The sequence below is a fragment of the Nerophis lumbriciformis genome, linkage group LG18 (assembly GCF_033978685.3).
Source record: "Nerophis lumbriciformis linkage group LG18, RoL_Nlum_v2.1, whole genome shotgun sequence".
NCBI lineage: Eukaryota > Metazoa > Chordata > Actinopteri > Syngnathiformes > Syngnathidae > Nerophis > Nerophis lumbriciformis.
Window position 1 is genome coordinate 31,437,501 of NC_084565.2, and position 17,674 is coordinate 31,455,174.

General features: G+C 39.4%; 2 protein-coding genes across 2 annotated transcripts in view; both read right to left on the bottom strand.

Annotated features, from left to right (window-relative positions):
- The window catches only part of LOC133617480 (biglycan-like), a 6,664-nt gene extending 6,605 nt beyond the window's left edge, over positions 1 to 59 (bottom strand). The window contains exon 1 of the mRNA XM_061977413.1: positions 1 to 59. This exon is cut by the window's left edge and continues 495 nt beyond it. The gene's annotated coding sequence lies outside the window, so the exon portion shown is untranslated.
- Positions 60 to 227: 168 nt separating this feature from the next.
- Positions 228 to 15,997, bottom strand: sgcb (sarcoglycan, beta (dystrophin-associated glycoprotein)). The gene is made up of 6 exons (XM_061978087.1): positions 15,903 to 15,997; positions 12,439 to 12,648; positions 6,564 to 6,749; positions 6,309 to 6,500; positions 6,087 to 6,218; positions 228 to 3,717 (listed from the first exon to the last, which is right to left on the bottom strand). The coding sequence occupies exons 1-6, from the start codon at positions 15,915 to 15,917 to the stop codon at positions 3,517 to 3,519; spliced, it is 936 nt and encodes a 311-aa protein (XP_061834071.1). The 5' UTR covers positions 15,918 to 15,997; the 3' UTR covers positions 228 to 3,516.
- Between the last annotated feature and the right edge of the window lie 1,677 nt (positions 15,998 to 17,674).

Genomic DNA, 17,674 nt, shown 5'->3' on the forward strand with positions numbered 1-17,674 from the left:
GTCAACTTGACGGCCAAAGTCTGAAGTGTTTGAGCAGATCAACAACGCCCAAAGACGCCATTCAATCATTTACATGCGGAGTTAATGTCTTACTGTCCTTCTGCATAAACGCCTTCCTGAGGGCTCGCCCCTCGCCACGCACTCTATTAGTCAATAAGTCCATTTTTTTCATGATTCCAAACATGCAAGCCTGAGTGACCTTTAACCAAAACAAACGATAAGCGGCAGAACTCCAACATTTTTTCTTTATTCAAACAAAAGCATATTTTCTTACACATCAATCATTTATATTGCACAAAATCCAAAACACTTTATTAACGCTAATAACTTTGACAACTGACATTAAAGCTGGGCAACATTTTTCCTCTCGCTTGCGGAAATATGATCTTAAAAAGATGACATTGTGCCAATTGTACCTTTAAGAAAATGTTTTGGTTTCATCGTCAATACGTGGCTTGTGGCGTACGAGCTGAGGAACATTTGATTGGAATTGACTTTCAGGTTATCTGCACAGTAAAAATGTACCAGTATTTTTTTCACAGTCAAATACTGTAATCAAAATATACTTGAACATTGCAACAGATTACTGTAAAATATATCCTTATATTTCACAGCAATTCACTGTTTTCACAGTAAAATACTGAAATCAAATGTTGCTGTAATATTACAACAAATTACTGTAAAAAGTAAATCCTTATATTTCACCGCCAAATAAAAATAATCGCTGCGAAATACAAGGATATACTTTTCACAGTAATTTGTTGTAATATTAGTGAAATTTGATTCAGTGATTTACTGTGAAATGTAAGATGTATGATTATTTCACAGCAAAATACTGAAATCAAATTCTACTGTAACATTACAACACATTACTGTAAAACTTATGATATCCTTATGTTTCACAGTAAAATACTGTAATTGTAATTTACTCTTAACATTACAACACACTACTGTAAAAATTATGGTATCCTTATATTTCACAGTAAAATACTGTAATTGTAAATTACTCTAACATTACAACACGCTACTGTAAAAATGATATCCTTATATTTCGCAGTAAAATACTGTATTCAACATTTACTGTAAAATTACAGCAAAATACCGTAAAAATATATCCTTATTTCACAGCAATTGACTGTTATTTCACAGTAAAATACTGAAATCTAAATTTACTGTAATGTTACAACAAAGTACTGTAAAAATTATGATATCCTTATATTTCACAGTAAAGTACTATAATCAAAATTTACTGTAATATTACAACAAATTATTATAAAAAATATAGCCTTTTATTTCACAGTAAAATATTGAAATCAAATTTTACTGTAACATTACAACACACTACTGTAAAAATGATATCCTTATTTCACAGTAAAATGCTGTAATTGTAATTTATGGTAACATAACAACACACTACTGTAAAATTATGATATCCTTATATTTCACAGTAAAATACTGTATTCAACATTTACTGTAACACTACAGCATATTACTGTAAAAATATATCCTTATATTTCACAGCAATTGACTGTTATTTCACAGTAAAACACTGTATTCAACATTTACTGTAACACAGTAAAGTACTATAATCAAAATTTACTGTAATATTACAACAAATTATTATAAAAAATATATCCTTTTATTTCACAGTAAAATATTGAAATCAAATTTTACTGTAACATTACAACACACTACTGTAAAAATGATATCCTTATTTCACAGTAAAATGCTGAAATTGTAATTTACTGTAACAATACAACACACTACTGTAAAAATTATGATATCCTTATATTTCACAGTAAAATGCTGAAATTGTAATTTACTGTAACAATACAACACACTACTGTAAAAATTATGATATCCTTATATTTCACAGTAAAATATTGTATTCAACATTTATTGTAACATTACAGCATATTACTGTAAAAAATATATCCTTATATTTCACAGCAATTGACTGTTATTTCACAGTAAAATACTAAAATCAAAATTGACTGTAATATTACAACAAAGTACTGTAAAAACTATGATATCCTTATATGTTACAGTGAATTACTGTATTTTACATTTACTGTTACAGTAAATCCCTGTAAAAATATATCCTTATATTTCACAGCAATTGGCTGTTATTTCACAGTAAACTACTGGAATAAAAATGTACTGTAATATTACAACAAACTACTGTGAAAATATGATATCCTTTTTTTCACAGTAAAATATTGTCATCAAAATTTACTGTAACATAGCAAATTACTGTAAAAAAAAAAATCATATTTCACAGTAAAATAATGTCTTCAAAACTTGCTGTGACATTACAACAACTGATTGTAAAAATGATGATATCCTTATATTTTGCAGCAATTGACTATTTCACAGTAAAATACTGTACTCATAGTCATCTGTAATAAATTCTCTTGTATGACGACAGAGTAATTAACAATACAAGTGCAACTGTGAAGTTTCAGGATATAGTTGTAAATGTATTGTAGTTAACTGTAAAATCCCAGCTCTGCAGTTACAGTAAATTGCTGTAAAATCATTTCACAGTAAATTACAATAAATATTATTGTAAAAGTACGGTAATGCAATTCATTAGCCAGTAACTTGCTGTGAATTTACAATGAACATTTTTACTGTGTGGATAGTTCAAATGTAGTTTTTGTCTCTAAATTGTTTTATTATATTCAAAAGTAAATGCAATTCCTATGTGCATGTCTCTAAAATAGAATTCAAATGATCTAGTACAAATACAAATGTACACCATTATTTCATATATACAGTCAATATTATAATTGTATTTTTGAAAAATATCTGGTTTTATTGAATACCAGTGATACTCGTACCAAAGTTTAAGAATCAATAAATCCATAAATCTTCCCCTGTGAGTCCATTGGCAGTCCGAAAAGTGCAGAAGAAAAATGTAAACACGTACAGTTGTCCCTCGCCATATCTCGCTTCAAGTATTACGGCTTCACCTGTTTTTTTAGGAATATTTTGTTTGCCCTAAATTAAGTATTTTCAAGCATACAAATGGCTAACTAAACCAAAAATATCCATACCACACTAGTAATGGCCATTAGATGAGACCAAACTGTTCAGTATCGTGGCCACTGATTGGCTCAGCCAGCATTATTATATTGGATTAAAAGAAGGGATTTAGTTCATGCCTAGACGGTTTTCATACTGTTGAACAATGTATTTAGAAGGTCATAAACAGTTTTTTTCTACTTGGCGGAAATCTGTTTATGTCCGGAACCAATTAACAGCGATAAACGAGGGACGACTGCAGTGCATTACTTGCTAATCACTACACACTGGTCAGTAAACGCATCACACACAGCTGCCAAATAAAGTGTAACAGTGTATGAATAATGTCAGTGTTTCTCAATAACAATACTAGTGAAACTGTACTTATGTTGGATTTGCTATTCCAGAACACAACCATTTTCTATAGAAGCCATGAAAAACAAACTGTATCAAAATAAGCGTTTTTCCCCCCCCCCCAGTCCGGTGTCCTCAGTGAGCGTTCTGACACGGGTTGTCGGACGTCTGGCAACCCATGTTGGGATACTTCACCCGCACGCGGAACAGCGTCCCGTCGGCGCACATGCACAGCTTGTACCTCTCGGTGGCGCCGTCAAAGTACACGTCGCCCTCCGAGTTGGGAATGCGCGTGGCGTTGAACATGACCGACCCGTTGAGGATGATGCTGTTCTCCTGCGAGAGGAAGGGGAACAAGGGAAGGATTTTGTGGCATTTCTGTGTACTCATTGGCAAGTCTGCGTTGTGAGTGGCTATGGGGCAGTGCCCCACCTTGTCCAGCAGATGGCACTGCCTTTTATAGTTCATACAGACTACTGTGTGAAAGGATTAAATTGTGTTTTTAAAGAAAATTGTTCTAATAGCAAATTGACCTATTGGGCCGTTGCATTCTGCCTAGCAACAAGTGGCCAAGCAAATGATTTGACCAAAAATATATATTTACATCACACATGTTGAGTTTAGATTAAATAACTTAATTTTTTGGAATTTTCTTTTTTTAAATGGACGTTTTTAGGATATTTTTTTATTTTATTTTATTTTTTTACCTTTTGGGTAGTTTGCATTTTGTCCTATGAATTCTGGCCACACATGTTGAATTAAACAATTACTTTTATTTAATAGGAAAATTGTTCTATTATCGTTTTTTATTTTTAAATGGACTGCTATATTCTTTTCTATTGACCTATTAGACAGTTTGCATTAGGCCCCCTGAATTCTGCCTAGCAACAGGTGGCCATGCAAAGGATTTGACCAAAAATAACCCTTTTTTGGGCCGTCATTTTTCAAAAAATAATAAATAAAAAAACTGCATGTTGACGTTTAATTAAATTACTTTAAAAAAAAATTATTGTTTGAACAGCATTGTTTTTCCCCGCCTTCCTCCTGACCAAGCGGTAGAAAATGGATGGATGGATGAATGTCTGGTATAATATATTTTTCATTGAACAATAGGGCAGATTGCATTCTGCCCTATTAAATCTGCCTAGCAACAAGTGGCAAATGTCATTGTATTTATATAGCACTTTTTCTCTAGTGACTCAAAGAGCTGTACATTGATAGAAACATTATCTACATAAGCTACATTTATACCAGTCTGGGTGAAAGGTGGGTGAAGTGTCTTGGCCAAGGACACAACGACAGAGACTAGAAAGGCAGAAGCGGGATTCGAACCAGGAAACCTCAACTTCTTCACACATGTTGATGTTCAAATTATTATTATTTTTTTGTAAAAGCGTTGTTTTTGGAATGGATGTGTCAAGTAAATCATTGTTTTATTGACTCACTGGGCACTTTGCATTCTGCCCTATGAATTCTGCCTAGCAACAGGTGGCCATGCAAATTATTTTACCAAACATATTTTTTTTTGCGATTCATTTTTTAAAAATAAACCTCTCATGTAGATGTTTAGCAAAAGTAGAACCTCCAGAAAAATCCCGCTTTGACGCAAACTTCTGGTAAAAAATATGCCTCTGCACTTGCGGAAATGCCGTCATACACGGCGTTAGCACGACTAGCATCAAAGGATTAACCCAACAAGTGTGCTTATTTTTTTCTTTTTAGGTGAACCAAGGAACTACCAGAGTTATGAGTTATGAGGATCCTAAGAAGAAGTTCCGTAAAGTAAGCAAACTTCAAATTCAGCAGTATCCCACTACTTTTGTCTAACGCTACCATATGTTTAACTTCTTTTTACGCCAAAAATAGTAGGCGTTAATAATGGAGACAGCTTGAGACTGGAACAGATTATTAAACATTACTTACTAGAGATGTCCGATAATGGCTTTTTTGCCGATTTCCGATATTCCGTTATTGTCCAACTCTTAATTACCGATTCCGATATCAACCGATACCGATATATACAGTCGTGGAATTAACACATTATTATGCCTAATTTTGTTGTGATGCCCCGCTGGATGCATTAAACAATGTAACAAGGTTTTCCAAAATAAATCAACTCAAGTTATGGAAAAAAATAGCGGGGGGTGTATATTGTAGCATCCCGGAAAAGTTAGTGCTGCAAGGGGTTCTGGGAATTTGTTCTGTTGTGTTACGGTGCGGATGTTCTCCCGAAATGTGTTTGTCATTCTTGAGTGGTGTGGGTTCACAGTGTGGCGCAGATTTGTAACAGTGTTAAAGTTGTTTATACGGCCACCCTCAGTGTGACCTGTATGGCTATTGACCAAGTACGGCTTGCATTCACTTGTGTGTGTGAAAAGCCGTAGATATTATGTGAATGGACCGGCACGCAAAGGCAGTGCCTTTAAGGCACGCCTCCAATATTGTTGTCTGGGAGAAATTCGGGAGGGGCACTGAAATTCGGGAGTCTCCCGGGAAAATCGGGAGGGTTGGAAAGTATGACTGGGAGACGCAACTGCTCTGTACTTCTCCCTATGTCCGTGTACCACTCCGTACAGCGGCGTTTTAAAAAGTCATAAATTTTACTTTTAGAAACCGATACCGATAATTTCCGATATTACATTTTAAAGCATTTATCGGCTGCTAATATCGACAGTCCGATATTATCGGACATCTCTATTACTTACAGCTCTGAGCTCGATGTCTCCGCCCATCTTGAACTCGACGGTGCGTCCCATGATGTTGACGCCCTCGTTGCCGCGAATGATAGCCTTGCTGTCCCCCCTGATGTGGAGGTCAGACGCGGCGTTGCTGGTTATCTTAGCGGAAGAGAGACACGTCGCACGTTAGCTCGCCTCCGTCTCGTTTGGGTGCAGGCGTACCTAATAATACGGCGAGAGAGCGATCACCCGTTCCGTGGACGCCTTCTTGACGCTCAGCACTTTGACGCCTTTGGGCAGGTGGAACTCGTGGTTGTCGAAGTCGGTGCTGAAGAAGGTGGCCTGAGTGCGAGGGTCGGTGAAGGAGATTCCCACGTCGCTGACCACCGACGTCTTGTCTTTGTCCACGCTCAGCTTGGAGGTGCCCTGCTGGAAGACCACCTGCAAGGATAAAAGGGGTTAGTCCGCCGCCGCTCGTCCCACGCGAGTGTTTCCTGTCCTCACCGGGTTGTTGTTGCCGACCAGGAGCAGGTCCTGGTCCTTACGACCTCCCACGGTGCTCCTGTGCAGCGGGTGGACCACGCCCATGTCCGCTTTCTGCTTGAAGCGTAGAAGACCCGATTCATGGAACTCCATACTGTCGCAGCCATTGGGACCGATGCGGATCACCGTCCAGATCACCAGCGTGATCTGGAGGACAAGTGAGTACACACTCTTTAATGTTAGGAACAGGAAGTCATGGACACAGAAATCATCTGTTCCAGGGTCAAACTGCATCATGAAATCTTTAAAATGATACAGGAAATGCTTTTAGTCGCACTTTCGACTGAGGTGTAACACAAAGTTAACTACCGCATAAAACAGGGGTGTCAAACTCAAATACAGAGTGGGCCAACATTTAAAACTAAACAAAGCCGCTTGCCAAGGTTGAACAAATTAACCTTTTTAATAGGGACCCAAACAAGTTTTGCATTGCCTCAAAGGGGAACATTATCACAATTTCAGAATAGTTAAAACCATTAAAAATCAGTTCCCAGTGGCTTATTATATTTTTCGAAGTTTTTTTCAAAATTTTACCCATCACGCAATATCCCTAAAAAAAGCTTCAAAGTGCCTGATTTTAACCATCGTTATATACACCCGTCCATTTTCCTGTGACGTCACATAGTGAAGCCAACACAAACAAACATGGCGGATAGAACAGCAAGCTATAGTGACATTAGCTCGGATTCAGACTCGGATTTCAGCGGCCTAAGCGATTCAACAGATTACGCATGTATTGAAACGGATGGTTGTAGTGTGGAGGCAGGTAGCGAAAACGAAATTGAAGAAGAAACTGAAGCTATTGAGCCATATCGGTTTGAACCGTATGCAAGCGAAACCGACGAAAACGACACGACAGCCAGCGACACGGGAGAAAATGAGGACGAATTCGGCGATCGCCTTCTAACCAACGATTGGTATGTGTTTGTTTGGCATTAAAGGAAACTAACAACTATGAACTAGGTTTACAGCATATGAAATACATTTGTCAACAACATGCACTTTGAGAGTGCAGACAGCCCAATTTTCATCAATGAATATATTCTGTAGACATACCCTCATCCGCGCTCTTTTCCTGAAAGCTGATCTGTCCAGTTTTGGAGTTGATGTCAGCAGGCCAGGGCAGCTAGGGTCGATATTCTTCTCTTGATCATCTTCGGTGGCATAAGGGACGGTGTGAGCCAAGACATCCAGGGGGTTTAGCTCGCTCGTCTGCGGGAACAAACTGCCGCCGCTGCTTGCCGTGCTACCGAGGTCCTTTGTCCCTGAATTGCTCACACACTCCGGCAGATTCAATGGGGGTCTGGCGGCAGATTTCTTTGACTTTATCGTTGGAAATGCATCTGCTTTGAGTGTCGCAGGATATCCACACATTCTTGCCATCTCTGTCGTAGCATAGCTTTCGTCGGTAAAGTGTGCGGAACAAACGTCCAATTTCTTGCCACTTTCGCATCTTTGGGCCACTGGTGCAACTTGAATCCGTCCCTGTTCGTGTTGTTACACCCTCCGACAACACACCGACGAGGCATGATGTCTCCAAGGTACGGAAAACAGTCGAAAAAACGGAAAATAACAGAGCTGATTTGACTCGGTGTTTGAGAAAATGGCGGATTGCTTCCCGATGTTACGTCACGTTGTGACGTCATCGCTCCGAGAGCGAATATTAGAAAGGCGTTTAATTCGCCAAAATTCACCCATTTAGAGTTCGGAAATAGGTTAAAAAAAAAAAAGGTCTTTTTTCTGCAACATCAAGGTATGACGCTTACATAGGTCTGGTGATAATGTTCCCCTTTAAAGGCACTGTCTTTAACGTCCTCTACAAGCTGTCGTCACGTCCGCTTTTCATCCATTCTAACAACGTGCCGTCCCAGTCACAAGATATGTGCAGCTTCTGTACGCACACACACGTGAATGCAACGCATACTTGATCAACAGCGATACACGTTACACTGAGGGTGGACGTATAAACAACTTTAACACTGTTAGAAATATACGCCACACTGTGAATCCACACAGGAGGGGCACTGAAATTTGGGAGTCTCCCGGGAGGGTTGGCAAGTATGATAATTAGCGGTGGATGCGGTGTTACAGCGGCCAGCTCTAGTGTTAATTTGATATCGCCGCGGCCCAAATTTGGCCCACGGGCCAGAGTTTGACATCCATGGCATAAAACAACAATTTGTGGACGCTCAAACGTTTTTTTTCCCACTGAAAATTTATGGCTAGCTTCCCTTAGGGCTGCAATTAACGATTATTTTAACAGTCGATTAGTCAGCCATTATTTATTACATGATGTTATGTACATGTTTGAGTCCGGAACTTGATTTTGACTCAGTTTTTAAAGCTATTATAGTAAATTGGAACAAATAAAACATGCATTACTTAATTATCTACAAAAAGCTTATTAACGCAGTGAAATATAAATTATGAACTTAAGTGCAAGATATCCTGCAAGACTTACATTCGGTGAAAAATAAACTTAAAAGATAGGATAGACTTTTATTCATTCCAAAATAGGAATGTACATTGTTAAAATTGTATCAATACGATACCATTATCAATACTATTATTTTTTCAGTACTCTTATCGGTAAATAAAGATGTTAGAAAAAATGCATTTTAATTAAATTTCTTATCAAAACCTGCTTTTTAAGTCTTACACAAGCCAAACATGTTTGCAGTGCAAGGTGCAATGCAGTTATGTCATCATCTTGTAAAGACCACACAGTTTCTATTCACTACAATTACACTCAGCTGGAAATAATATTTATGTATGCAGAGCACAGACCTTTTACATGGTACTGTATATCATAATTCATATATCATCAATACAATCAATTAGCATATTAGGTGGGTGTGCAATTAAAAGCAAGGTGTGTTTTGGTGCCATGCAAACACGGCGAGATGGAGTGACGTTAGGTGGCGAATAGAGACCTGTCAGTGGATGCTATCTTGCTTCTGAGCAACTTTATGGATGATTATATTACTTAATTTTTTTTACTTTTTTGAGTAGATTAATATTGGCCTTTGGATTACTGAATCGCTGGACACGGGACTTTGAGGGAGAAATATTGTTGTGTTACAAACTTTTATGTGGTGTTGCTTCCTTATTTGTGATTACTCCAAGCTGATTATCACACCCTTTAGGGCTGGGTGGTACATAACTGTATAGTATGCATTTGGACTAAAAAACAAATAAACTACGAATTAGTTCAACATTTTATTAACATTCTAAGTTAATTAAAATAAAAGAATTAAATAACAAAAAGCACCATAACAACGTACCAATAAATTTGAAGTTACATGTGTCCAAGTAAAAGAAAGTACACACAAAGATGCACCAGTTATTATTTTAACACTGGTGCTCCAACTATAGTATTAGAAGCTGTCAAGTTATCATTTACTCACTAATGATGATGTTTGATTGGCGGTCGCTTCCCTGCAGTAGCGGCAGGTGTTTTTCACAAAGCTTTATGGCAACAATTAGTCAACATATCACCTGACAAATAGAAGTCACTTGGGAAATGTTCGGCTCTGTATTTTGGAGTTAGTTTGGTAGTTTGAGGTAGCTGTGTGTCCCCGAGGCAAGCACAGAAATGGCCCGAGAAGGGTGCACCGTGCAGGGCAGCGTATAGAGAGCTGGCCCCTGGCTGGCACGGCTCCATGGAGGTGAATGTTTGTCAAGTACACAATAAACATTATTTCCACCTTTCCTCTCGATGACAGTATCTCAATCACATTAAGGCAATGTTCGCGACTTTCCGCATTTAGATTCTGTTTTCGCATAAATCTATGATTCTGTTTACCTCTGTGTACCGTATAACCCAGGGGTGGGCAATTAATTTTTACCGGGGGCCGCATGAGCAACCCGAGCACTGCTGGAGGGCCACATCGACAATATTTCAATTAAATTTTGCTCAATATTATTTTTGATGTATACTGTAAGATAAATAATAATAATAATAATAATAACAATAATACTTTCATTTAACCTAACTTAACTTTATACCAAAAGCGCTGCTTTGGAAATCATTTGTACCCCTTTCAGAGATCACATTTAGTTCCCCTTAAACATTCACATGTTGCACAATGAAATGTAAGCATAGGATGAAGTGTGCATTCCTGTAACTTTCTCTAGTAACAGCATCCCATGATTAATATCAATAAATTAACATTAATAATAAATGACAGTAAAATAAGCACACGTATGACTGAGGAGTCATAGTGTAACTTTGTGTGGTGTTTGAGTTGTCCGACTTTTTGTGTGGCTATAAACGCACCAGTGGTTTAGTGGTATGCGTGTTGGTGACAGATGACAAGTTGGTTTTGGCCTGGTTTGTACTGCAGAAAATGACTAGTTTTTCGAGATAGAAGTTTTTTACTCATGTTTTTGGTGTGGTTATGGCCGAATATAAACAGTTTTGCTCAATAAAGTGATCGATATAATTCCTGGCCTCGAAGCATCTCGATAGACGTTACAATAATTGAATGGTGTTCAATTGAACGGTGTTGACGAACACCGTTAGGGCCGCTTGTTGTCACTGTCACTCAGAGTTGCATTGCAAAATTGCACAGAATAAATGTGTTTATTTTGTTTAGGGTTCAGATGGGTTTGATTTGGTGTGCGGCATATATTTGCTGTGCGCAGAGGACGCTTGAGCAGTGTGCAATTGCGCAGGCGCGCACCTTAGAGGGAACGTTGCTTGGCAGTCCATGTCTTGTTGAAAACACGCCATTCGTCATCAACTTTTCTCTTTTTAGCGTCTCGGGTGTAAACCGTGCATCACTTGTCGCTGTGCACCTTCACTCACAGGTTGCACACGGACATATGCCCATAAATAACACTTTTCAAAATAAAACTTTATTTTGTAATTTGTGATTGCAGCTGTTCACATTCACTCACAATCACGCACGCATACGTCCACACGGAAGTAATACAAATAACGCTTATCAAAATAACAGCAGCACCGTTGTATTGCACACTCGACATAGATCATTTTTTAAATTTATTTTGTAATTTATGATTGGCCTCACGCAGGCCGGACAGGGACGCACAAAGGGCCGGATGTGGCCTGCGGACCGCAGAATGCCCAGGTCTGGTATAACCGGAAGTGGGGCGTAAAAAATGTTGACCCCGAATGGCTGTTCCACCGTGTCTTTTTTTATGCTTTGCAGCGGCACTTGAAAGTATGTGACAGTGCAAGCGTGTGATAAATACGACGGTCATAGGGATACTTTTTTTTTTTTAATGATAGCAGTATCGACAGTCCAGAATTTTAACGGTCTGCTTGGACAGACCTAATTAGGAACCAGTACCTAAAAATACCTGTGCTCGGTATACATCCCTACTAAAATGAGGAACTTCCAGTGTTGTAGTGTAGATTTACATACAAAAAAGTGGTGGTAAATACTATAAACAAAATAAAACTCTGATATTGCGCACATAGGTACACTTATTGTCATAAATTGGTGACTGCCAGTTCGGATTATTAATTAATTATTTACGTAAAGGGATAACCGTGTAAGCATGAACATTAATTATCAGTCAAACCATTAGCATTCTGCTTTAGCTGCTATCCTTTCCCACAAGGAATAAAAGTGTAAACATAAACATATTGTATCATGTTTCATAGTAACGGGCGCTATTGCAAACTTGGGTATCAATACAATACCAATTAGTCATAGGTGATACCCTTACTGTTTGTAAACAACAAAAAACACAAAATATATTTTGTAGTAAAACAAGGAAAAAGCCAGCATCGATCATATATTGACAGTGGCCGTTTTATTTCCAGAAAAGGGTGCTCCAAAAAAATCCAGCGAGCTGTCGTACTCACAATGAGGTTGATCAAGGCCAGGAGGAAGAGGAGGACGATGATGCACACGGCCATGTTGCCTTTCCGTCCTCGGAGGCCCGTTTTGTGGAGACGTTCCTCCTCGATGGGCACGTAGCCCGCTCTGAAGTTACTGTTGTGCTCCTTGTTGACGTTTCGTCTCTCGATGGCCTTTTCCCGCATGGACTTCTTCCCCGGCCCGTTGGAGCTCTCCTGCAATGGAACACACCAGTGGTTCTCAAACTTTTTTCACCAAGTACCACCTTAGGCCCCGTTTACACTAAGGTTATCCACCTAACCTTATCCTTGTCCACACACACACAATGGTCGTTTAAGACCCCCTCAACCCCTCCGTCCGCCGGCGCAAAGCAACCGAATACGCATGCGCGGAAAATGCGCACGTCATAGTCACCTCCAGTGTTGCTTTGTGTGCAAGTTCTTAAATGTAACTTATCTGAACAATATCCAGTGTTGTGGTATTTTAATTAACTGGAATCCAGTGTGCTGTGGGTCCTTATTGTAGTGAATCACACCTGAGCTATCATAAATTAATCAAATCTTTATTGGACACGAAAGTACACAATGTGACAAAGGACATTTGACAACAATCAAACTAGGGATGTAGATATCTGGTCAGGACACTCCTCACTCTTTTGCCTTCACCTTCATTGTCCATTCATTTTTGGTGACTTTATAAACTCTGGACCTAGACGTTGAGTCCGCAACATACATGGCGGACAATAACTGATACAGTCTCCTTTGCCAGTCCAAATGCATTCTGCGTTTTCCGTAGTCTTCCCTCGACGGCCAGGTAATACAAAGCACACACTACCTTTTTCATCACATCCACGGCAGCCTGCATTCTCGTTGTCTCTCCTTCGACAAATGGACAAAGTTTTTTGCTAAGTAGAATCACAGCTGACCTCGACATTTTTAAGTTCTCTTGCCGTCTGAGAAGTGTTGTATCCGAAATAGCCGCAATTGATTTCTCTTAAAGGCCTACTGAAACCCACTACTACCGACCACGCAGTCTGATAGTTTAAATATCAATGATGAAATCTTAACATTGCAACACATGCCAATACGGCCGGGTTAACTTATAAAGTGCAATTTTAAATTTCCTGCAAAACTTCCGGTTGAAATCGTCTAGGTATGATGACGAAAGCGCGTGACGTCGATGGTTGAAACGGAAGTATAGGGACGCCATTGTATCCAATACAAAAAGCTCAGTTTTCATCGCAAAATTCCACAGTATTCTGGACATCTGTGTTGGTGAATCTTTTGCAATTTGTTCAATGAACAATGGAGACTGCAAAGAAGAAAGCTGTAGATGCGATTGGTGTATTAGCGTCTGGCTACAGCAACACAACCAGGAGGACTTTGACTTGGATAGCAGACGCGCTATCTGACGCTAGCCGCCGACCGCATCGATGATCGGATGAAGTCCTTCGTCGCTCCGTCGATCGCTGGAACGCAGGTGAGCTTCGGTGTTGATGAGCAGATGAGGTTTAGCGTAGATGGAGAGCTAATGTTTTTATCATAGCTCTGTCGAGGTCCGTAGCTAAGTTAGCTTCAATGGCGTCGTTAGCAACAGCATTCTTAAGCTTTGCCAGGCTAGAAAGCATTAACCGTGTAGTTACAGGTCCATGGTTTAATAGTATTGTTGAATTTCTGTCTATCCTTCCAGTCAGGGGTTTATTTATTTTGTTTCTATCTGCAGTTAAGCCCGATGCTATCACGTTAGCTCCGTAGCTAAAGTGCTTCACCGATGTATTGTCGTGGAGATAAAAGTCACTGTGAATGTCCATTTCGTGTTCTCGACTCTCATTTTCAAGAGGATATAGTATCCGAGGTGGTTTAAAATACAAATCTGTGATCCACAATAGAAAAAGGAGAGAGTGTGGAATCCAATGAGCCCTTGTACCTAAGTTACGGTCAGAGCGAAAAAAGATGCGTCCTGCATACTTCACTCTCACGTTCCTCATCCACGAATCTTTCATCCTGGCTCAAATTAATGGGGTAATCGTCGCTTTCTCGGTCCCAATCGCTCTCGCTGCTGGTGTAAACAATGGGGAAATGTGAGGAGACTTTCAACTTGTGACGTCACGCTACTTCCGGTACAGGCAAAGCTTTTTTTTAATCAGCGACCAAAAGTTGCGAACTTTATCGTCGTTGTTCTATACTAAATCCTTTCAGCAAATATATGGCAATATCGCGAAATGATCAAGTATGACACATAGAATGGATCTGCTATCCCCGTTTAAATAAAAACATGTAATTTCAGTAGGCCTTTAAGGTATTCATGTGTGATTTCCACTATCGTCTGTACATTTAGAAGAATGAGAAACACGGGCATGTTTGGATGACTCTCCTCCATATTTCCAGTGGTTAGCTCCGAGTTACGAAACCGCTGGCTGTGGCGCGTTCTTTCTGACGTCACTTCCTCTCCGAACTCAGTTTGTAAACGATCAATGAGTCCATACAAAGCTAAGAGCCGGAGATTCAAGAAATACACGGCGCACTTATCCGTGTAAAAATGTGTCCGAGGAGGGGAACCTTAAACGCTAGTTTAGTGTGGCTGGAGCGGGGCTTAGCCTAAATAATTATTTGTTTAAGGGGTTATCCGGCTTAGTGTAGACATAGCCTTAGAAAACACTTGGCTCTCCAAATACCACAATAATGACCAACATTAAAATGCAGTATCTTAGTAGGCCTAGATTTTCATTAAAAATAAGGCAGAGATTTTATCTAACAAGTGTATTTAATATTTTTGGACACCGTAATATTACACACAGTTTGAACAGTAACACTGTGTTTGAATATTTAATTAAGTGATGTTTCGGTGTACCTCCGGATTTTTTCAACGCAAAAAATGTGCCTTGGCTCAAAAAAGGTTGAAAAACACTGCCCTAGACTGATCGTATGTCCTCCAAAAGGGAGCAAACACTTCACGGTACATACCCAGTGGGATACATTGTGGTTGATCTGTGCACACGCATATTAAAAAACGTCTGTTTTAAGAGAACATTTACAGCACGAAATCAACGCATCGGTGCAACGTCACATCTATGTTTTACAATTCCTGTGTCGTACGTGAACGTCTCATCATTATTTAGGTTTCGGAATGCCCTCAGACCGCCTGTCTGTCTGTGGTCATCACTAAAAATACACCGCTCCCGATTTAGCATCAAAATAAGAGCCACTAAAGGCCACATTTGTGTGCTCCTAACGTTAAATGGCCGACACACACGCCTGCTAAAAAAAATACGTTTTTCTGTTATGATTCTTAATAATAATAAAAATAATAATAAACAATTCGACGCGTAGGCCAGTATTTATCCCAGCTAGGTGAGCCAAACAACGCTAAGCTACATCTTGGTTAAACAGAGAACAAGACAGCAAACTTAGAAGTGAGTCAGAAAGGGAGAAAACGGCAATAAATGTGATAAATGGTGAAAATAACGGACCTGCTCGGACGCCATGTTGACCCTCCCTCTCCTGCTGGCGGAGTGTGCGCTGGAGGAATGTACCACTTTTCATTCCGTCCTTGGAGTCAAACAACATCACGTTTTGTTGGCAAATACTGTAACGTGGACGTCGGGTGGCGTTAGTAGAAACTAAATAATATATCTGGTGTGTTTTATGTCTGCTAAGTGGATTAAAATAATGCATAATTCCACTTTTGTAAAATGGTACATTCCAATGCCACTGGCCAATGTGGGGAGGTTCCCAAAATAGATCACCATTCACGTATTTCACAATAAACTACAATTTGTCATATTTAGTTTAGTAAACATTTAGTGATCCCAGGACTTTGTATTAGCCAAATTAAACAAAATGTGATACTGTTGGTGAATCAAGTAAAGGCACTATTACACTATTCAGAAGTACAATACTGTGGCGGCTGGCTACGGGGTGTTAGCCAATTAATTTGGCTGGGGGGCGGGACTTCCGGGGAGAGAGAGGGAAGTGACGTTGATAGGAGGAAAAGCGTTCGAGTATTGCCGGGAAAAGAGGGAGACGCACATTTGGAGTTGTGTGGTTGAATTGCATCTTGTACAATAAAGACAAGACAAACAAAGAAGTCGTATGAGCCTACATTCCTGGATTATTACAACACATACCATTTTTGGAAGTAATAATGTATAAAATGGCGAGAATACAATCAGACAAGTGAGATGTTTTTTGTTATCTGTTCATTATTCACTTATCTCAGCAGATATATCCGTTCAAATCATATCAACAATAAAAAAAAACAAATAAAATAAAATATTTTTTCGGTAAGTTATATCTACAGGAACTAATGAACAACACGACCCCTAAAGGGACAAGCCGCAGGAAAATGGATGAATGGATGGACTATTCTTCCATGGATTCAATTGCGCGCACATACGTTGAGCATGGAACAACAGCGCCCTCTGCTGCCTCAACGTTTAATTGCTACTGTTGTTATTCGCGCCGGGTGGAGTACTGCAAATGTTGGTGTCGATACGATACAACGTAAACACTGCACCGACCAATATTACCAAAATCAATACTTTAAACGTGATATTTTCTAAAATTCGGAGAAAATTACTAAATAAAGATTTCAGTAAAGCAAAAATATCAACAAACTTATTTTTGAACAATCAAATCTAATTTAACAATATAGGACACACAGGCACGTGCACACATAGGGCCCTATGGGTGCTTGAGCCCCTGCCCTTTTTCGCCTCGTCTTAAAAAGTGCCCTTTGCCTGTGTGTGTGTTTTTTGTTTTTTTTTAAATAACATTAATAAATTCCTGTCAGGGATGTAAAAAAAACAGCGGTACAAAAACTCCACGTTTTCTTGTAATACCGGGTTGTTTGAGCCTGCCGCTTCCGCCAGAGAGGGAGAGAGAGGGCGAGTGAGTGAGTAAGTGAGAGGAGAGAGAGCCAACTGCGCCCCTGAGGAGACGTCACGTGACAGTGGAGCAACTTGAACCAGTGACTTATGGTCTAGTCGCCGTCCTTTATTCAGCATCTAATATGGGTAATATTTCAGAAAAACGCTGTATTATTCAATGTGTCAGTTTCTGTTTTTGCCGGACGTCGGAGCACGGCGCATCAATTGAGCACGGCACATCAAGTCCGCACAGAGCAGAGCGGATCGTGCGGGACAGGAAGTAGTGTACAAAATACAAAATAAAACACCAGGTTAATTTTCAAAATAAAATGCACTGTGTTTACGGCGGATCACATTTCTCTCACAGTAGAGGT